The sequence below is a fragment of the Streptopelia decaocto genome, assembly GCF_964273445.1.
Source record: "Streptopelia decaocto genome assembly, chromosome: 4".
NCBI lineage: Eukaryota > Metazoa > Chordata > Aves > Columbiformes > Columbidae > Streptopelia > Streptopelia decaocto.
The window spans coordinates 65,793,122-65,809,276 of NC_138658.1; the positions used below are offsets into that span (position 1 = coordinate 65,793,122).

The 16,155-nt window shown below is 41.0% G+C and overlaps 1 protein-coding gene across 4 annotated transcripts in view; it reads left to right on the plus strand.

Annotated features, from left to right (window-relative positions):
• Window positions 1-16,155, plus strand: part of TBC1D14 (TBC1 domain family member 14) — a 71,237-nt gene that overhangs the window by 22,241 nt on the left and 32,841 nt on the right. For 3 of the 4 annotated variants that reach the window (XR_014183832.1, XM_082050302.1, XM_082050303.1), the window contains exon 3: window positions 684-804. Coding sequence is in view for 3 of the 4 variants with exons in the window: in XM_082050302.1 (XP_081906428.1) it covers window positions 684-804 (121 nt within the window). In the remaining variant the exon portion in view is untranslated. Of the gene's footprint in view, window positions 1-683; window positions 805-14,643; window positions 14,781-16,155 lie in introns of those variants that run through there. The other variant, XM_082050304.1, reaches the window with a different exon arrangement.

Below are 16,155 nucleotides of genomic sequence, written 5' to 3' on the forward strand. Positions count from 1 at the left end.
AAAAGCATGAACACTGATCTTCAGTCCAGTTTTAGAAGAAACTGTTCACATAGTTGTGCTGAGAAGACACAAGTATCACTTTGTGATTAAAAACTAGCAAGGGCAGTAAAAATAAGTTAACTCAGTGGCTTTATATCTAGCTTTATGACGGTTACTACAGTGTTTAAGCTGATTAATTTGAGATGGTTTAGAGAGACCTCAGAATTAATGTGTTTTGATAGCTGCTTTTAAGGTTATTCAGGAAAAATAATCTTTTATGAAAGCATATCAATTACAGTAAAAGGCTGCTATGTCTGCAACTTTTTGTGATTTTTGGTAGCAGTGTGTTGTAAGAGGTGGGTGAAGAATGTTTATGCAGCAAGAGATTTCAGTGTCTTAGTCTTATTTTAAAAGAGTGAGGCTGAATGATCTAAAAAATACGGCTGCTTTTTTAGAAAGTTACAGATGATTTTTTTTTTTATCTACTAAAAATTCTTATTTAACCAAGTCCATTACCTAGTATGGCGATATTGCTGCATAATGTACCTCTTGAGGATGGGAAACAGTAGCTACCAGCACAACCACAAAAAGGAGTTGGAATGTGTGAATGGGGTACACAAGGTTAGCAAATTGTCTGTCCTCCTGTTTTTTGTAATGAATCAACTCTCTTAATCAGACCTTGCTGTTTGTGGTTTTTTTTGTAGGAATTTGTTTACCAGAAAGCAAAGTGCAAGATTTGAAAAACAAAATGATGTGGGATGGAAGTTGTTTGGAAAAGTACCTCTCAGAGAAAACTCACAGAAAGATCCAAAGAAAACACAAAAGGTATTTGTTTAACTCTGTGTTAGGATTAGTGGTGAAAGTTAAGTTTATGACCTGTGTAATGACTGTGAAGCTTGTTTCTTTGATGAGTTGTGCACAATTTCTTGGGCAGTATCAAAGAAGGTTCTTCATTGAAGTTTTACTTCCATTATTGTAGTGCCTTTCAAAAGAATATGTTCTACGTGGTCATTACATTCAGTACTCCATGAAAATGCCACTTTGATATAAAGCTTTGCATGTGAAGATTTGAAGTATATGAATGTGTCTTTGTGTTTTTTAATAAAGCTTAGCAGAGATTTTGAAAATCTTTCAATTGTCTTTATCTCATTGTAGTTTTCACTGGTTTGTGGCCTTTGTGTCATAGACCCATCTATAACATGCCGTTGAAAGGGAAATAGTGTTCTGCTGGGCGTTGGCTTATCTGTGCTTAAATAGTAATTTAAAAAAGCATACATTCAAGATAGAGTGAATGTGATGGAGTGCCAGAAACTTATGTAGGAATGCTGATTTCACCCATTCCTTGTTTTCTGAAGTACTTGCTGTTTGGAGTTGAAATTTTCCATGTGTGGTCCTTGATGAAAATGTGGTTACTGACTTGAAATGTTGGAACAACAGAGTACAGTTCGGAATAAGTACATGGAATAAAATTGTGTGGGTTTTTTTGTTGGTGGTGGTTTTGTTGTTGTTGTTGCTCAAAAGGGAATTGAAAGTGTTTACTGAAGTGGTTCCCTGAATTAAGAAAAAATTTAAAAGCATCAGAAACATAAAAGAATTTGGGTTTCTCCCTGTCTTCATTGCTGCTTAACTAGTTTTGACATTGGTTTTTATGTGTGTATCTGTTGCTTACATTTGCTGGTAGTTAGATCCATGATTTGTCAAATTTTAGCAGCTGTTTTTTGGGATGCAGGGGAAGGGGCTGAAGAGGCTATACAAAATCCTCTTCAGGCCTTACTTTACTGTATCATAAGGTAATAAAAACACAGTGAAAACCCTTTTTCTCCTTCTTTGCATATTACTTCAGAACCTATAGCATTATAAGTTTATTGAAAAACGTAACATTTCAGAGTACTGGTTCTGCTGCAGATAAATCCAAGTACATTGCTAGTGAATCAAAGAACCTACCTTCCCAAGGGGGAAAAAAATCTTGTGAAATCCAAATATGCGGCCAGTAGTTTATGAGCTGCTCTTTCGGTGAGAAGGGAACAACCTCTTTCGATCTGTCTTGCTTGATCTGGGATTTTTGCATTGCATTATGTAGGCATTTTATGTGTTTGAGCCTTTTGTTGTATTTCATTCAGTTCTTACTTAGTTGGGACTGTGGGACTAGTAAGGTTTGCATGGAAAGAGACCGTGCAGTTAGAACTTCAAAACCAGTCGCTGTGTGCGAAATGAGAATGCTGATTTGAAGGACTGAGCTGCTTAATTTAGGGTAAAGTGCTCTGAAAAATCCAGGTATCTCATGTGACTGTTCTTAGCTGTAGCTAGGCTGTGAATGTAAGTGAACTTCAAGCAGCTTTTTGAAGTTGTCATTATGATCAACCGTTCAGACTTTATCTACAGCTTATCTTGATACAATTAACAGTTCTGAAGTGTTCACTGAAGATTTTTGATGACACAATTGAAGAGGCTTAATCATCGCAGTGCTCTGACAGTGTATTTTATTGTAGTTATCTGTTATAATATAAGTGTGTAAGTAATTTATTAACATGTTGTGTTTGTTACTGGTACTGTGAAGATTTGTCCTTTAGATCCAAACATTGTGAGTATTCAGTATTTCTAGAACATTACAACTTTGAATGGTTACATTAAATTTGTTAGAAAAAAAGTAGCTATTAAAAAATTACGTGGTATGGCATCCAACCATTAGTGAGTTTCTGGCAAGATTGCAAGTCTGAACCAATTGTCTCCAATGCCTCTTGTATAACAATAATTAGAGCTTCCTAATTTATTTGGTGCTTTCTTGAAGTTATTTTTGACATGTAAAATTTCTGAGATGGGGCTGTAAATAACTAATCCAGCCTCACCAGCACCCAAAGGCACATCCCAATTTAGGCCACCCCTCATGGGTTGGTTTGACAATGACAGGGTAGCACTTGTGTTGCAGAGTTTTTTGCCCATTTAGAGGCAAGCTTTTAGCCCTTTGATTTGTGCCTAAAGAGCTTGCATATGTTTAAGTGGAGAAGTTGACAGTACATGGCTATTGGGGTGATGCCTGTTGGCCAGCACCAGTTCCTTCTGCTTTCTGGAGAAAAAAAAAAGGCGGGGGGGAGGTAATAGGCCAGAAGAATGAATGTTCTGTCTCTTTGTGCCATGAGGTATTTTATTTCCAAGACCAAGAGAGTCTGTGATCAAGGTAAATAGTTAGTGTCCTAGTAGGTGATTTCAGTGTGTACACTTTTTCCTGTGGGGCATGAAACAAGGTGGCTGTTAATTGTCTGTGCTTTGTGTATGCTTTGCTGGAAATTGTTTTTTTTTTTTTTTTTTTTTTTTAATTCCAGAATTGCTGGGGCTTTCCTTAAAGCTCAGTGCAATGGGAGTTACACTTGCATTATATGAAATCAACTATAAATGTTAGGTGCCTGAGAAGCCAATTGTTTGGGGATACAGAGTTGGTGACTGTTTTGGACCTCAAGACTCCATATCCTGGTCATCAGTGTTTTATGACTTGACTTCCACACTGTCTTAAGCAAAGAGATGTGGAAAATATTGTGGAACACTCTTACATGAATTTGTTAGTTATGGGATCTGGGTCTTGAAGACAGTGTGGGAGCTCTGAGGCTTTGAGCAGTGGCAACATGGTGGTTGTTAATTGAACCTATGGAGAGAAGTGGGTAGGACACACAGTCTGAGTGGAGAGTACCACCTGGACAGAAGGGACTAATTCAAACTCTAAAGATTCTCTTAACATAGCATTGTGTGTAACTTCCTATACACTTCAAGAAAATCAAACTGGAGGGAGAAAAGGGAGAGTCCGTTTTTCTGACGTCAGGAGGGTTTTGAACCCTGCTGTCTGATCTCTTGAGCTAATGTCATGATTCGTAGCAGCAGTCACCTGTCACTCCATGCTGTGATTTTCTGATTATATTACACAACTCATCTTGTGCAAACTTGATGAGAAATAGTTAGGCGCTGCCCATGTGCTGCTGGCCACAGTTTCATGGGTATTGCTTCCTTCCCATAGTACATTTTATTCCTTCCGTCTTGTGTATGTGCAGGATTATCTGACTTCATTCATAGGATTCAATGCTCTGACAGGCTTAGTCCTAATGTTTTGTGCTGCTGACAAGATGAACAAAAGAATTGTGCGTTGGCATGCCCTTGTAACTAACTTTTCATCACTCTGCCTCTTGGGTGTTCATCTGGATTTGTTCTGGAGAGACACTGGTAAAGGGTTTCATGCCTGTTTGCTGGTGACACAAAACTGACAGGCTTCTGAGAGTCTCTTACCTTAGATGCCTCAGGTTTGGGAAAGGGTGGATGTACAGGCTGTGCTGCCTGCTTGAGCTTGACACTGCCCTTCCTGTTCCAGTTCCCACCTCTTGCTGATGCTGGACATTACTGGGGTACTTAAAACAGGGGTTGTTTATTGAGCAAGAGCCTTTCCATTCTCTGGCTGCTTAGGCTTGGCTTACTGATCCTTTTCAAGGAAAAAAAACCAAACATATTCCTACCTTTCTTCCTGCAAATTGTCTGTTTGCAGTGATGTTACTGTCTACGTGATTAAATGCTCACTAGCCCACAGGTAGTAGACTCGGTCGCCTGGCTACAGAGGCTCTTGAGTAGTGTTTCTGTTAGCAAAATCTTGGTCTAAGTTAATTCGGAAAGGCAACTTAGAGGAGAGGTGATCAATTCTTTGTCATGATTTTTACTTGACCATGGTTTCCCATCTTGGGCATGTAACTTGTTTAGACTGTTAAAAATCCTTTGGATTTTCTAAGATGCTACAAAATAGCCTGACTGTAGTACTAGCTACCGTTATCAATTTCTGTTCGTATCTGTCCTCAAGTTTCACATACCTAGGGAAATCATCTGACCATTAGTGCTTGCTATGAAGCTCTTGGTGCACAGGAACAAGGTGACTGAGCCACCAAGTAATCCTTTCTCAAGTCAGCTTCTTTGACTTCTGGACAGACATCAAAGAAATCTATTGTGCAGGTCCCTAATTAGAGCCCTGTGACTATGCAGTTAATTTGGCTGTAGACTCCCATAGTGAGTTAATTGGTATGTTCGTGGTTCCATATTTTGATACCTTTATATTTTTTTTCACAGAATGAGATGAACAAAGTTAAATGCAAACTTAATCTTCTAAAACATAAAGATGTTTGTGTGCAGAATTAAAAAAAAAAAAAGTAGGGAATTAAAATTATATGAAGGGAAAAATCTTTAAATACATTCACATACTATATTATTCTGATACTTTCCCTGTAATAAAATTTGTAAGAAATAATGCAATAGTAAGGTGTGTGTTTATGTAAAGCACAAAAGAGAGGGGGGAGGAAAAGTAATTGAACTCTGAACTGGTTTAAGATTGTTCATATAAATACCAGTTCTTATTTCCTTCTGGCCGCCTGCTGAAAACTGCAGACCCTCAGACTTCAGTTGCCATTAACAACCTGAATATAATTATAGCAGAGCTGAAGATGGTTGTACATACACAGCTGAGGCCAGACACACTATGTAAGGAGCAGTTGCATTGTTTTCTGTCTGACCTCCCACCGAAAGAATGGTCAAACAGGTTTTTGAGCACATAAACCTTTTCTCAAGTCCCATAAAAACTTCTAATAGCTCTCACTTGTTCAACTGGTATGTGTAAGACATAGCATCATACTCTGTTTTAACAATATGGGATTAAAGTCACTCCGGCTAAGTTGGTGTTTGGCCGGCTTTTACTGCTGACAGGATACGTGATGAAGAATCAGTATTGGCATACACTAAGGTTGGGCTGCTTGCGTGATCACCAAGAGATTTTATGCGGTTTTTATCCAGTTAAATGTTTTAAAGCTTAAAAGCTGTCAGCAGAAGTAACTCCTCTGAGAAGCTACAAGTACATTTGCAGTGGAGGTTTGCATGGTTACTTTTTTGTATCAATTATCTTCAGGAATCCTGCTTAAATAGAACTGGTTACGCCAGTTGCTTTTGTAATTGATGTGTGAAAATGCATTAGAAGTCAGATGATATTACTTCACTGAGAGTAGTAACTGAAGTTAAATTATCTTCCTTTCTCGATAGACTGTAGAGCTGAGCTGGATTCTGCAGCCACTGTTGCTTTCAGAAAGTCTTTTCAGGATTGGCAGGAACAGCAAGTGTAAATACCATGTGTTTGCACCTTCTTTTTTATTCCTTTCAGTGGTTTTGTTAGTGAATGCTCTTGAAAAAGAAATTCCTTTAAAAATTCAAGAAGCGTTAATATTGTTCTCAGGATATCCTTTGGTTGTCTCCTCTCATGTGATCAGTCTTCACAGAACTTATTTGCAACTGCCCAGTCAAGATCTTGTGTACTAAGAGACTAATGTGTATAGAGGAAAGTCAGATTTTAGGTATATCCTGCAGATGCGTTACAGCTATCTTCCCCAAAGGAGCAGCTTAAATTAAAATACTTTATGGTGTATTTATCTTCCCTTTTTTTTCTTTTTTCTGTAATGTGAAAATCCATTTTTAAAAATCATTGCATATTTTTTTCCCTTCCAAATGCTCTATGACCCTATGAAGACTGCTGAATTTAACTTCAACTGTATAAATTCCAGTAAGAGCACAATGGGGTATATTCATTTTCCTTGAGTTTCAATACCAGTAAAATTCAGCATATGTAACAGTTGAGGCCTTTCAATAACAATCTTAACTCAAAAATTCAGGTCTAAATATTATATTATTTTGTTTGCTGACATTCCATATCAGAATATTTAGAATTCCTAATGGTGGTTCCTTAATAATAAAAAGTAACTGTGAGTTTTAACCTAGGGCTTTTCACTTTTCCAAACTTAAAAAGATCTCAGACTGTTTTAGGGTTTATTTGATCCTCTCCCCCCCAGTCATTCCTGTATTTGTTTCTTTTGAGGAGGGAGGGAGATGGAATAGTCTCATTTCTTTTGGTACCAATGATAACATTTCCCAACTGGGCTGTCTTCAGAAGGAGACACAACAGGCTTGCTTTTAGGAGTGATGCACTAACAGGAAATGAATCAATATGATTTACCAGTTATGTTTTTCTGTGATAATTAGATCATGACAATATGTGGGTTCAGCATTCCAGTCAGTTAAATTCAATTGTACTTAAGCTTACTTTGTAGCATGTGATATGGTGAAAATGAGCTCTTGAAAGAGCTAAATACATTGCTTGGCTCATAGGTAATCCTTTTTTGTGGGATGAATAGTTAAGTTTTTAATAGTACTCAATGAAAAACCTGTGTAAGTTGATTTGGATCAGTTATCATTCAAGTCAGTCTTCACTTGATTTTGTTTTCCATTAAGCTATTACCCCAGTTGATTAAAAAAAACCACTTTACTCAACACCTAGTGTTTGGTTCAAATCTATTCTATGGAAAAGCGTTGCAGAGCAGCAGCACCCAGCAAGAATTACTGAAAGAAATTACTACAACTCATGCTTCAGGCAGACAGTGATAAGTGCTGAGAGCAGTGTGTTCTATCCAGGAAAAAAACAAAGAGAAAAGTCCAGCGTCTGCTGCTGTGTGGAGGTTCTGGTGCAGGTCCACGAGCAGCAGCACGGCTGTGCTTCCCCTGGCCCTCTGCTGAGGGGTGGCCGTTGTCTGAAAACACCCCGCTTTGGTAGGCATTTGCATTGAGCACACGCTGTGCTGGGTTCAGATGATCCATTCGGGGCAATGTGAAGGGGAAGTGGTTGGTTCAGGCTGGCTGCAGATTCTGAAAGGAGCTAGATCTCTACAATTTTGGATAAAGCATTGTCTTCTGCTCATACTGACTTTGCTTTGGATAGATCACTGGTTAAATTGTTGTGACTCATGGCTGTAGCTGATAATGGCGAGGGGGCTGGTTACGTGTAGAGTTCATTCACGGTTTAAAGCATTCTAGGTATTAAACTGTCTAGTGCATTTTTTCTGTTCTGCAGTAGAAGTCCAGGGGTGTTAATGAGTCATTTCCTGTTTTTTTCCTCCTCTGGGTTCATTTCTACTTGTCAGCCATCAAAAACGCAGGATTTCAATCTGTTGTGGTGTGCCCGAGTTCCTTTTTGTTTCTAAGAATAAAGAAACAAAAGCTCATTTGCAGTGCAAGACGACATAGTTACTGTGGTTACTCTAAAACTAACCTATGCTTATTCTTGTTGCAGTCTCTAGAAATAAAGGTGTAACTCTTATTTTGCCACTTAAGAATTATAACCCTAACCTTGCAAGTTGCCTTAATGCACTGCTATCTCACGTCTTTCCTTCTCATCCAGTTATAAATATTTTTATCATAATAATTTGTAAAAGGCATCTATTTTTTCATAAATAAAAATAAGTAAATAAAGGAAATCTGTTTTGTAACTGAAGTCCTAAAACATCTCTTTTTCTCCAATATCAAGAAATGTACTAAACAGATTATTCAGCAATTCCAGTTGGCTGTATTACTCTACAAAGAGTGTGTTGCAGTTGTCCTGACTTGAAAATTACCTGCCTCAAACAAATCTACTATCATATTTAAACAGATAAAGCAAGCTTCTATCCACAGTAAATGAAAGGGTAATTTAATACTATGGCAAAAGGATTGTTCTTGAGTATTTTAATAATAAAAGAATGTAATGAGACCCACCCGGGTGTTATAATCTAGCAGAGTCTAGCTGTCAAAGTGCTGCTTTTGATGCTCTTGGAACTTCTTCCCTTACGTTATGAACATGTGAAAGCACAGAATATGTTACGAACATTAAGGTAACAAGAAATAATAGGCTTTGAGTATCAGTTTTAAGAGTTATGGCAAGCTACAAAGTATTTTTGAAAGTGAGAGGGTTCCCCCCAACCATTTCCAGTTTTAAAGCTTTTATTTTAGTTTTATCACTCTTTAACACTCCTCATGAATTGTCTTGGTCAAAAGCCCTGGAAGCTGGAGGGATCCTAAATAGGTATAACAGGCAGGTTTTAGGGATAAGTATCTTTCTGGAATAAAGATACTAAATACTTATAAGCTTTGTTAGTTGTTATTGCAGTTAAGATGTCAGCTGCTGGTCTCTACTGAAGGGTCTGTTTCAGTGCCAGTGGTATGTTTTAGAGGAAATGCAGTAAGTTTAAAGTTGTCCATTGAGATGGTAAAGTTTGTCTGTCTTAATTGAATTTGTTACTTTGTAGCCCTAGTTGATGCTTACCATTAGAAGGAGTAGAAATTGGCATGGCACAAGATTATTTTTAAATGCAGGAAAGCACAAATTCATTGAAAAATATTTGACTTGTTAGAATGATATAAACAGCTCTTCCTGCCCCCACAGTTTCAAGGCCAGGGAAGGCAACTTTTCAGAAGACCGGACACATCGGTTTAAGTTCCTTCTCATTTGCCGTTAAGTGAGGATCCAAGATGCAGGTGGGATCTGTGTGTCTGATAGTCCTTTTAGATAGATGCTGAAACACTCACATCTTGGTGTCAGTGTAGAAACCTTCCACCATGTGTGCTGAACAGCAACACACAGAAGGCGTTTGGATTTTTTGTTTCCCCACGTGTTTTTAAATGAAAATAGAAGTCTTTAGAGAGCAAGCCTGGAAGTACTGGTGCGTAATTTTGAACACTTAGAAGAACATTGCTGTGAAGCAAAGCTGGAGAGAAATCATTAAAGGCAGGTGTGTTAGCTTCTGAATACTGCGGTGGAACTGTCTATCCTAACAGGAGACTAGAACTTGCATCACTAAAATGTAAAATTGATGAAGTTTTACTAGACTTCGGTATGTTATTTCTGTGTTAAACAGAAGTAAGCTCACAAGAAACCTGACCCAGAGGTTTTCTTTGTCTGTCTTCCAGTTTATACATCTCCGTCTAAATTAAAGAATAGAGAGGAGGTGGAGGTTTTGAAAGGCCAACTCTTACCATGCTCACTAGCAACAACAAACAAAGCTGATGTTCTTTGGCTCTGCAAAATGAATGGAGTTACCATATCTGTGTTAGTGGAAAGCCTGAGGATCTGGATGTATGGATTTTAAAACACCCAGACTGGTACTTTTTAATTAAATATCCTTCTGAAAAAAAACCCTGGGAAAATATTTCTTCAAATTTAATATTCTCATCCTCACTCTCTGTCTCTTAGAGGACACTTGATCTCATTTTTTGACATGATTTTATTACACATTTTTTTGTGCCTATAATACTGCACCTTATATTGTAAAGAAGGTTGTATTCTGGAAGATTTCCATGTTGATACAATTTTTTGTAAAATACTGAATGCACAGGAGTCCACCAGATGATGAGAGGTAATATGAAGCACAGCATCAGTGTGAGTACAAAAGAAACTTTTATTTGGATGTCTAAGAAATTGGCTTCAGTAACTGCTTCAAGGGTAATTTCAGGGATCAGAGAAGCAAACATGGATGTAGGAGAACACTGAGTGGCTTTAGTGCAATAGACTGATCACGTTGTTTTTCCATAATTTCTAAGGGCAGACATGTGTCAACCTTGGAAAAGTCAGAGATCCTTAGAAATGCACGAATTTTGATGAGGAAGTAAAATAGAAATTGGCAGAGGGGTCTGAAAAGAGGGAGGGAAGTAGAATGTGAAGTACCTTTTCTCACACTAGTTTGATATACGTACTGAAGTCATGTAGCTAAATACAAGCCTGCACATACTTATCTGTAAGACAGCTGTTTGCAAACAAAAATAGTAACTGTGTGCTGCTGTGAGTGTAAACGGCATAATGCTACGAGTTGCTGTGCATTGCAAAGTAGATGGCATTCCTGGGTGGCTTGTACGCTGTCTTGAAGACTGCGAGTATTCGACATCATATTTGCAACTGATTTGAGAACTTGGAAGATAAAATGCCTTACTTCTGTGACTCCTTTTCTATATCCCAGAGTTTACCTGGTGCATTGGCCATTTCAGCAGCTGACGTGACATGGAAAGTGTTTGTCTTTCTGTGTCAGATGAGCGGGACAGCTCTGACATGCTCTTCAGCCACACTGAAGAGCGTGTTATTTGAGAATAGACCAGAAAGATAAGTTTTCTTTTGCAACATCAGCACTGATGTGAAATGGCAGAAGAAAAAGTTGCTGAGAGATGATTTGGAAGGGTATGGTGCTGAAGCTATATAGAAGACTGAGGTGGACAGATCAGTGAGCAGACATATAGTTTATGTAAAATTGTTTGTATGTGAAGCTCACATCCATTGTTACCCTGGTCTCTGAAAGTGATATGCTGAAACCAGATGTTGATAATATTTTATTCTGGCAGATATTAATAAAAAAAAACCCACAGCGTTTAGCTCGTATTGTCTTGCTCAAGCACTTACCAGATGCTTGCTGTGCTGGAAGCCTTTCTTGTAGATGTTTCCACTTGTTTGATACTGCAGTGTATCAGATACTATCAGTATATAGGGAAACTGTGCACATGTTTGTATATGCAGATTAAATTACATCCTTTTCAGTGTTCTAAGCAGCAGGGAGGTTTTTTTTGTGACTGTGACTCATGCTGGAGTCACTGGTAGCAGTATGCTGGTTACAATAAAGAGCTGTTTGTAAGCCACACAGTTCATAGGTATGCTTTGTCTTAGAGTACTTCCAATATAGGGAACTATTCTAGCTTCCTTTTTAAAAAATAAAGCGTGCCACTCTACATGAACCAAAAAGCACTTAAATTATTAACATATAGCACAAATGAAACATGAACCCTGAGGGTGAGAACCATCTGATACGTAGCGTGTTATGTGACAGACTCCGAAACGGCAAACTGTTATTCTTTCTTGGAAGACCTACCTTGGCCTTATCTAGTGTTAGGTTTTAAGTGTTTCTTAATTTGATGCCTCCATTGCTCAAAATACAATTGTATAAAATACAAATATGTACTTTTTAAAAAATAATCCAGTGGCTGGAGCACAGGGCTTCAAAGCAGAGGATGTGGCTTCTACATCTTTCTCTGCTGTTAACCTTTTTGAAGATGTGTGTGTTGTTTTATTCTTTTTGCTTCGGTGTGATTGTGTGGGACCAAAGTTGCAAGCCCAAGTTCTGTCTCACCTCTAATCAGAAAAGAAAAGTAGATACTTTTCAGGGCAAAAGAGGGAAATTTCAGAGCACTTGATGCCTAGAAACAGGTAGTGTGAGGTTTTCCTTGTCTGAACTGGATGTAGTCTTTTACCCTTAATTGCTTAAGCATTCCTAATTTGTTAAGTATGGAACGGAAGAATACTGTGCTACTACAGACAAGAAGGTTGTCCTGGTGGAAGATAAAACTTTACGTCCATAACGTTATGTCAGTCGTGTCATCACATTGCTATTTTCTGCTCTAGTTTCCTTTTTATAGCATAAGAGGATTACATATATATATATATATATGTATGTATGTATGTGTGTATATATATATATGTATGTATGTATATATACGGGTAAAGCAAGTAGGGGCGATGGATCTTGAACCATTAATTAACTATAGAACTTGTCAGATCACTTTGGCCAAGTGTGCAAGTTGAGTGCACAACTCTGATTTCTCAGGTTGTCAGATCAGTAACTAATAAACTAAACACATTTCAGAATAGTTCTGTATTGGTTTTGGAGTTTAAAAAAGCCTCCATATATGTTTGTAAGTTTAATATCTGAACTCAGCAGTTTGTATTCTCTTTCTGTTGAGTTTTGAAGGATATTATCATAATTCGACAGTTGCCAGTTTCTATTAGGCTTCTGAAAGAACAGTCCTGCTGCTTGCTCCTTTTCCTTCCATTTACTTCCACATTCACGTTGCCCCACAGCAGGCATTGCCAGAGTAACCGCACTAATCCAACAAAACCAAAGGTACTACTTTTAGCAGTATCATTTCCCCAATCTAGTGTGTTGTGCAGTCACACAACTACGTATGGTAATACAAAAAACTGGTGTGAGGGGCCAGAAAGGCAGGGGAGGGCACTGAAGTGCTGAGTGTGTACCAACCTAAGTTCATCTGGTAAACCACTTTATAAAGAAAAGGCAAGAGGTTGCAGATGGACATGCAGTTAGAAAACTATGAAACAAGAGAAGGGAACGTTGAAGCAAAATTTAGGTAGCAGTGAGACTCAAAAAAACAGGAAAAACCAATTTTCAGTTCGCTTGTGCAATCCTGGTCCAGTTCCTATCTTGTATACTGAATTGAGGCGAGGATTCCAGTGGAAAAAATATGTAATTAAAGCATGTGCGTAGATTGTTCAGGTAGCCTCAGGTGCTCTTATAATTGAAGCAGCCTAAAAATAGTGACTGTTACTGTCTGTGTAACGTGTGGCTGGGTACGGCTTGAGTTGCAGATCTTCCCATGTCACCAGAAATCACTCTCCAAATCAGTGTTTTGCAGAGTTAGTTGTTTAAGCTCCTCTTTATGTGAATTGATACACGACTATTTCCTACATCCAGAAGAGCTGCAGTTTCCTTCTGTTTTCATCATGTGAAACCAGAGAGATTTACCACAGGATTACTATTGTCCACCTAAGGTTGCTCTTCCTCATGATCTGAAGGGGGTTTTTGTGTTAGTAGCGATAATTTTACATAAATGTATTTTAATGTGTGCGATAATTTACTGCTTCAGATAAGTTATGAGGAAAAGCGTTATCAGTGGAGGCTGAGGTGCTTTCCATGAACTATATTGACTTGCCATCGTGGTAATTATTAGTGCTCTGACACTAGATGCTTGGATGGCAGATGTCTGTAATTAATTGGTGATGGCGGGAATGAAGCCAAAATACTTTTAAACAGTGAGCTCTTCCTCATTTGGTATAATACCATCTGTGAATTAGATGAGAAGTCATGGGTTGAACACATTAGCTAATGCAACAGTTAGAAATTTTGAGAAAATAAGTTATCTCAGCTCTTGCAAAGCCACCTCTTGAAAGCAGAATGCTGAGGTGACTTTGGTTGTTTTCGAGTCCATCTTTGCTGCTCGTCTTGTGGTTCAAGATCAGGCCTTGAGCAAGGCAGCCTGGCAGCTGCAAACTGCAGTCAGTGAGGGGAAGGAGTGTGAAATCCTGAGGAAAGGACAACTAACGGCTGCAGATTAACGGATGAACAGCTTAAAAAGTGGGTCTGCCAAAGATGGTGCCACTGCAGGTTGGCTGCTTCCCCTGAGTGAGATATTGGGGTTCTGGACAAAGGAAAAGTCGCAAACCTAATTAATCTAGATTGGGGCAAACTATTTACCGAGATGTCACGTGGAATTTGTCTGAACTGTGGAAGAAAGATTTGTATCTCTTATATTTTAGCGCTGGCTGGAGTGGACAGGGGGGAGTTGCGGTGAGAAGATGCTTGTGCTGTAGGGGTATTTCAGCGTGACACCGCTGCGGTTCCCTCGGGACTGGTTTGGGCGCGGGGGAGCCGGGGCTGCCCGTGCCCGCAGAGCCGGGACGGGCTGTCCGGGGGTCGGTACCGCTGCCCGTGGCCGCGGGGCTGTGACGGGCCAGCCGGGGGTCGGTACCGCCGCCCGTGGCCGCAGGGCCGGACGGGCTGTCCGGGGGTCGGTACCGCCGCCCGTGGCCGCAGGGCCGGACGGGCTGTCCGGGGGTCGGTACCGCCGCCCGTGGCCGCAGGGCCGGACGGGCTGTCCGGGGGTCGGTACCGCCGCCACCGGGCGCGCCGTGCGTGCTCAGGCAGCGCTGGCCGAGGCGGAGAGAACCGATCGGCTGCGCCGGCTCCGCGGGTGATTACGGAGGCTGGCGGGGCGGGGCGGGCGGAGGCGCCGCGGTGGGCGGCCCGGGCAGGGCAGGGTCGGGGCGGACGGCCCGCGAGGCCGTGCGGGCCCGGGCGGCGCCGCGGCGGGAGCCAGGCCCGCGGTGCGGGGCGGGCATGGGGCTCCGGGGCCGCCGCCTGTGACAGGCCGCAGCTTTCATGGTGAGTGAGGGGCAGCTGGGTGCGGGCAGCCGTGCCGGCGGGCAGGGCAGGGCAGGGCAGGACGGGCGGCTGCTGGGCGCTTGGGTTCGGGGAGACGCGATGGGCGGGCGCGGACTCTAAAGCTTATCGGTAAAACCGGCCTTGTCTCCTCCTAACTCGCCTTGCCGGGTCCGGTAGCAAATCCCTTCCCGGGAAGGGGCTCCTTTTGTGTGAGGCGGGCAGGGCGGCGGGACCCCCCCGTGGGAGGCGGTGGCTCGGAGCGGCCCCCCGGGCTGGGGCTGCTCCCGCCGGGGCCGCTGGCGGAACCGACAGCTGTGCCGGCCCCGCCGCCTCCGTCCCGAGCGGAGCTGCCGGCCCGGGAGCGCTCTGGCGCCTGCCGCTCTGTCACTAGCAGGAATATTTCATCTCCGGCTGCCTCGGAGGGTGGTCACCTCCAAATAAACAGCGTCAAGACGAGATGACCTTGGTAGAGCAGTCGGTGTGTTGCAGGTTCGGAGACTCGGTGGGTGTGTGGAGGCACACAGCCGCCTCCCGCCCGCTGCCCTGGGTCTTGTGGCACCTGCCCTGCTTTCTGGTGGGTTATTTGTGTTTCTCCTTAAAGATGGCTTAGGATCCCTTTGCAGATTAGCGTCTCTTTAAGAACTACGGGGGGTCACCACAGCTTGAGCTTTTTGCATCTCAACTGCAAAGTTGTCAGGTTCCACCTACAGTTAAACTTGGTTTCGGGGGTGTGTGCTTCTGTGGAGTTTTTTGTTTGTTTGCTTTGGGTTTTTTAAATCCGTGCTTTGATCTACAGCACGCTATCATAGAACATCTTCAAACCCTAGTTCAGCTGTTGTGGCTGAATGCTGAATAGCTTAAGACAGAAACCTGGAAGACAGCCTAAGTGATCTCAGTGATAAGAATGTATTTTAAATTGTAAACGATCAGCTCATCCTAAATTGATCCTAAAATTAATTTGCAACCATATCAGGTTAATAACCCCTAATCACAGTATAGAATTATTTGTACCTGTGAGAGATTTGAGTGTGAATTAAAAAAAAAAAAGCTTAAAATGAGCTATTGTGTGGCTCAGCCTATCGCAGTATGCCTGGATGTGCAAATACTTCCACTTGCTCAGTCAGCACATACTCTTTAACATGAGTTTGTGGAGGCTTCATTCTCCTTCACTGCTGTTCTCTGTTCAAACTGCATTCTTTTCTTACTGGAATAAAATATCATTTTCATGAGCTTTTGTCATCTGTGAATTTTGGTGGCTTTTTGTTAGGGTTTTTTGGGGGGTGGAATGTGGTTTTATTGTTATCAGGTTTTTCTGTTTGTTTTTCCCTAATTAAAAAACAGCCTTGTGGATAACAACTGTCACCAACAGACATTT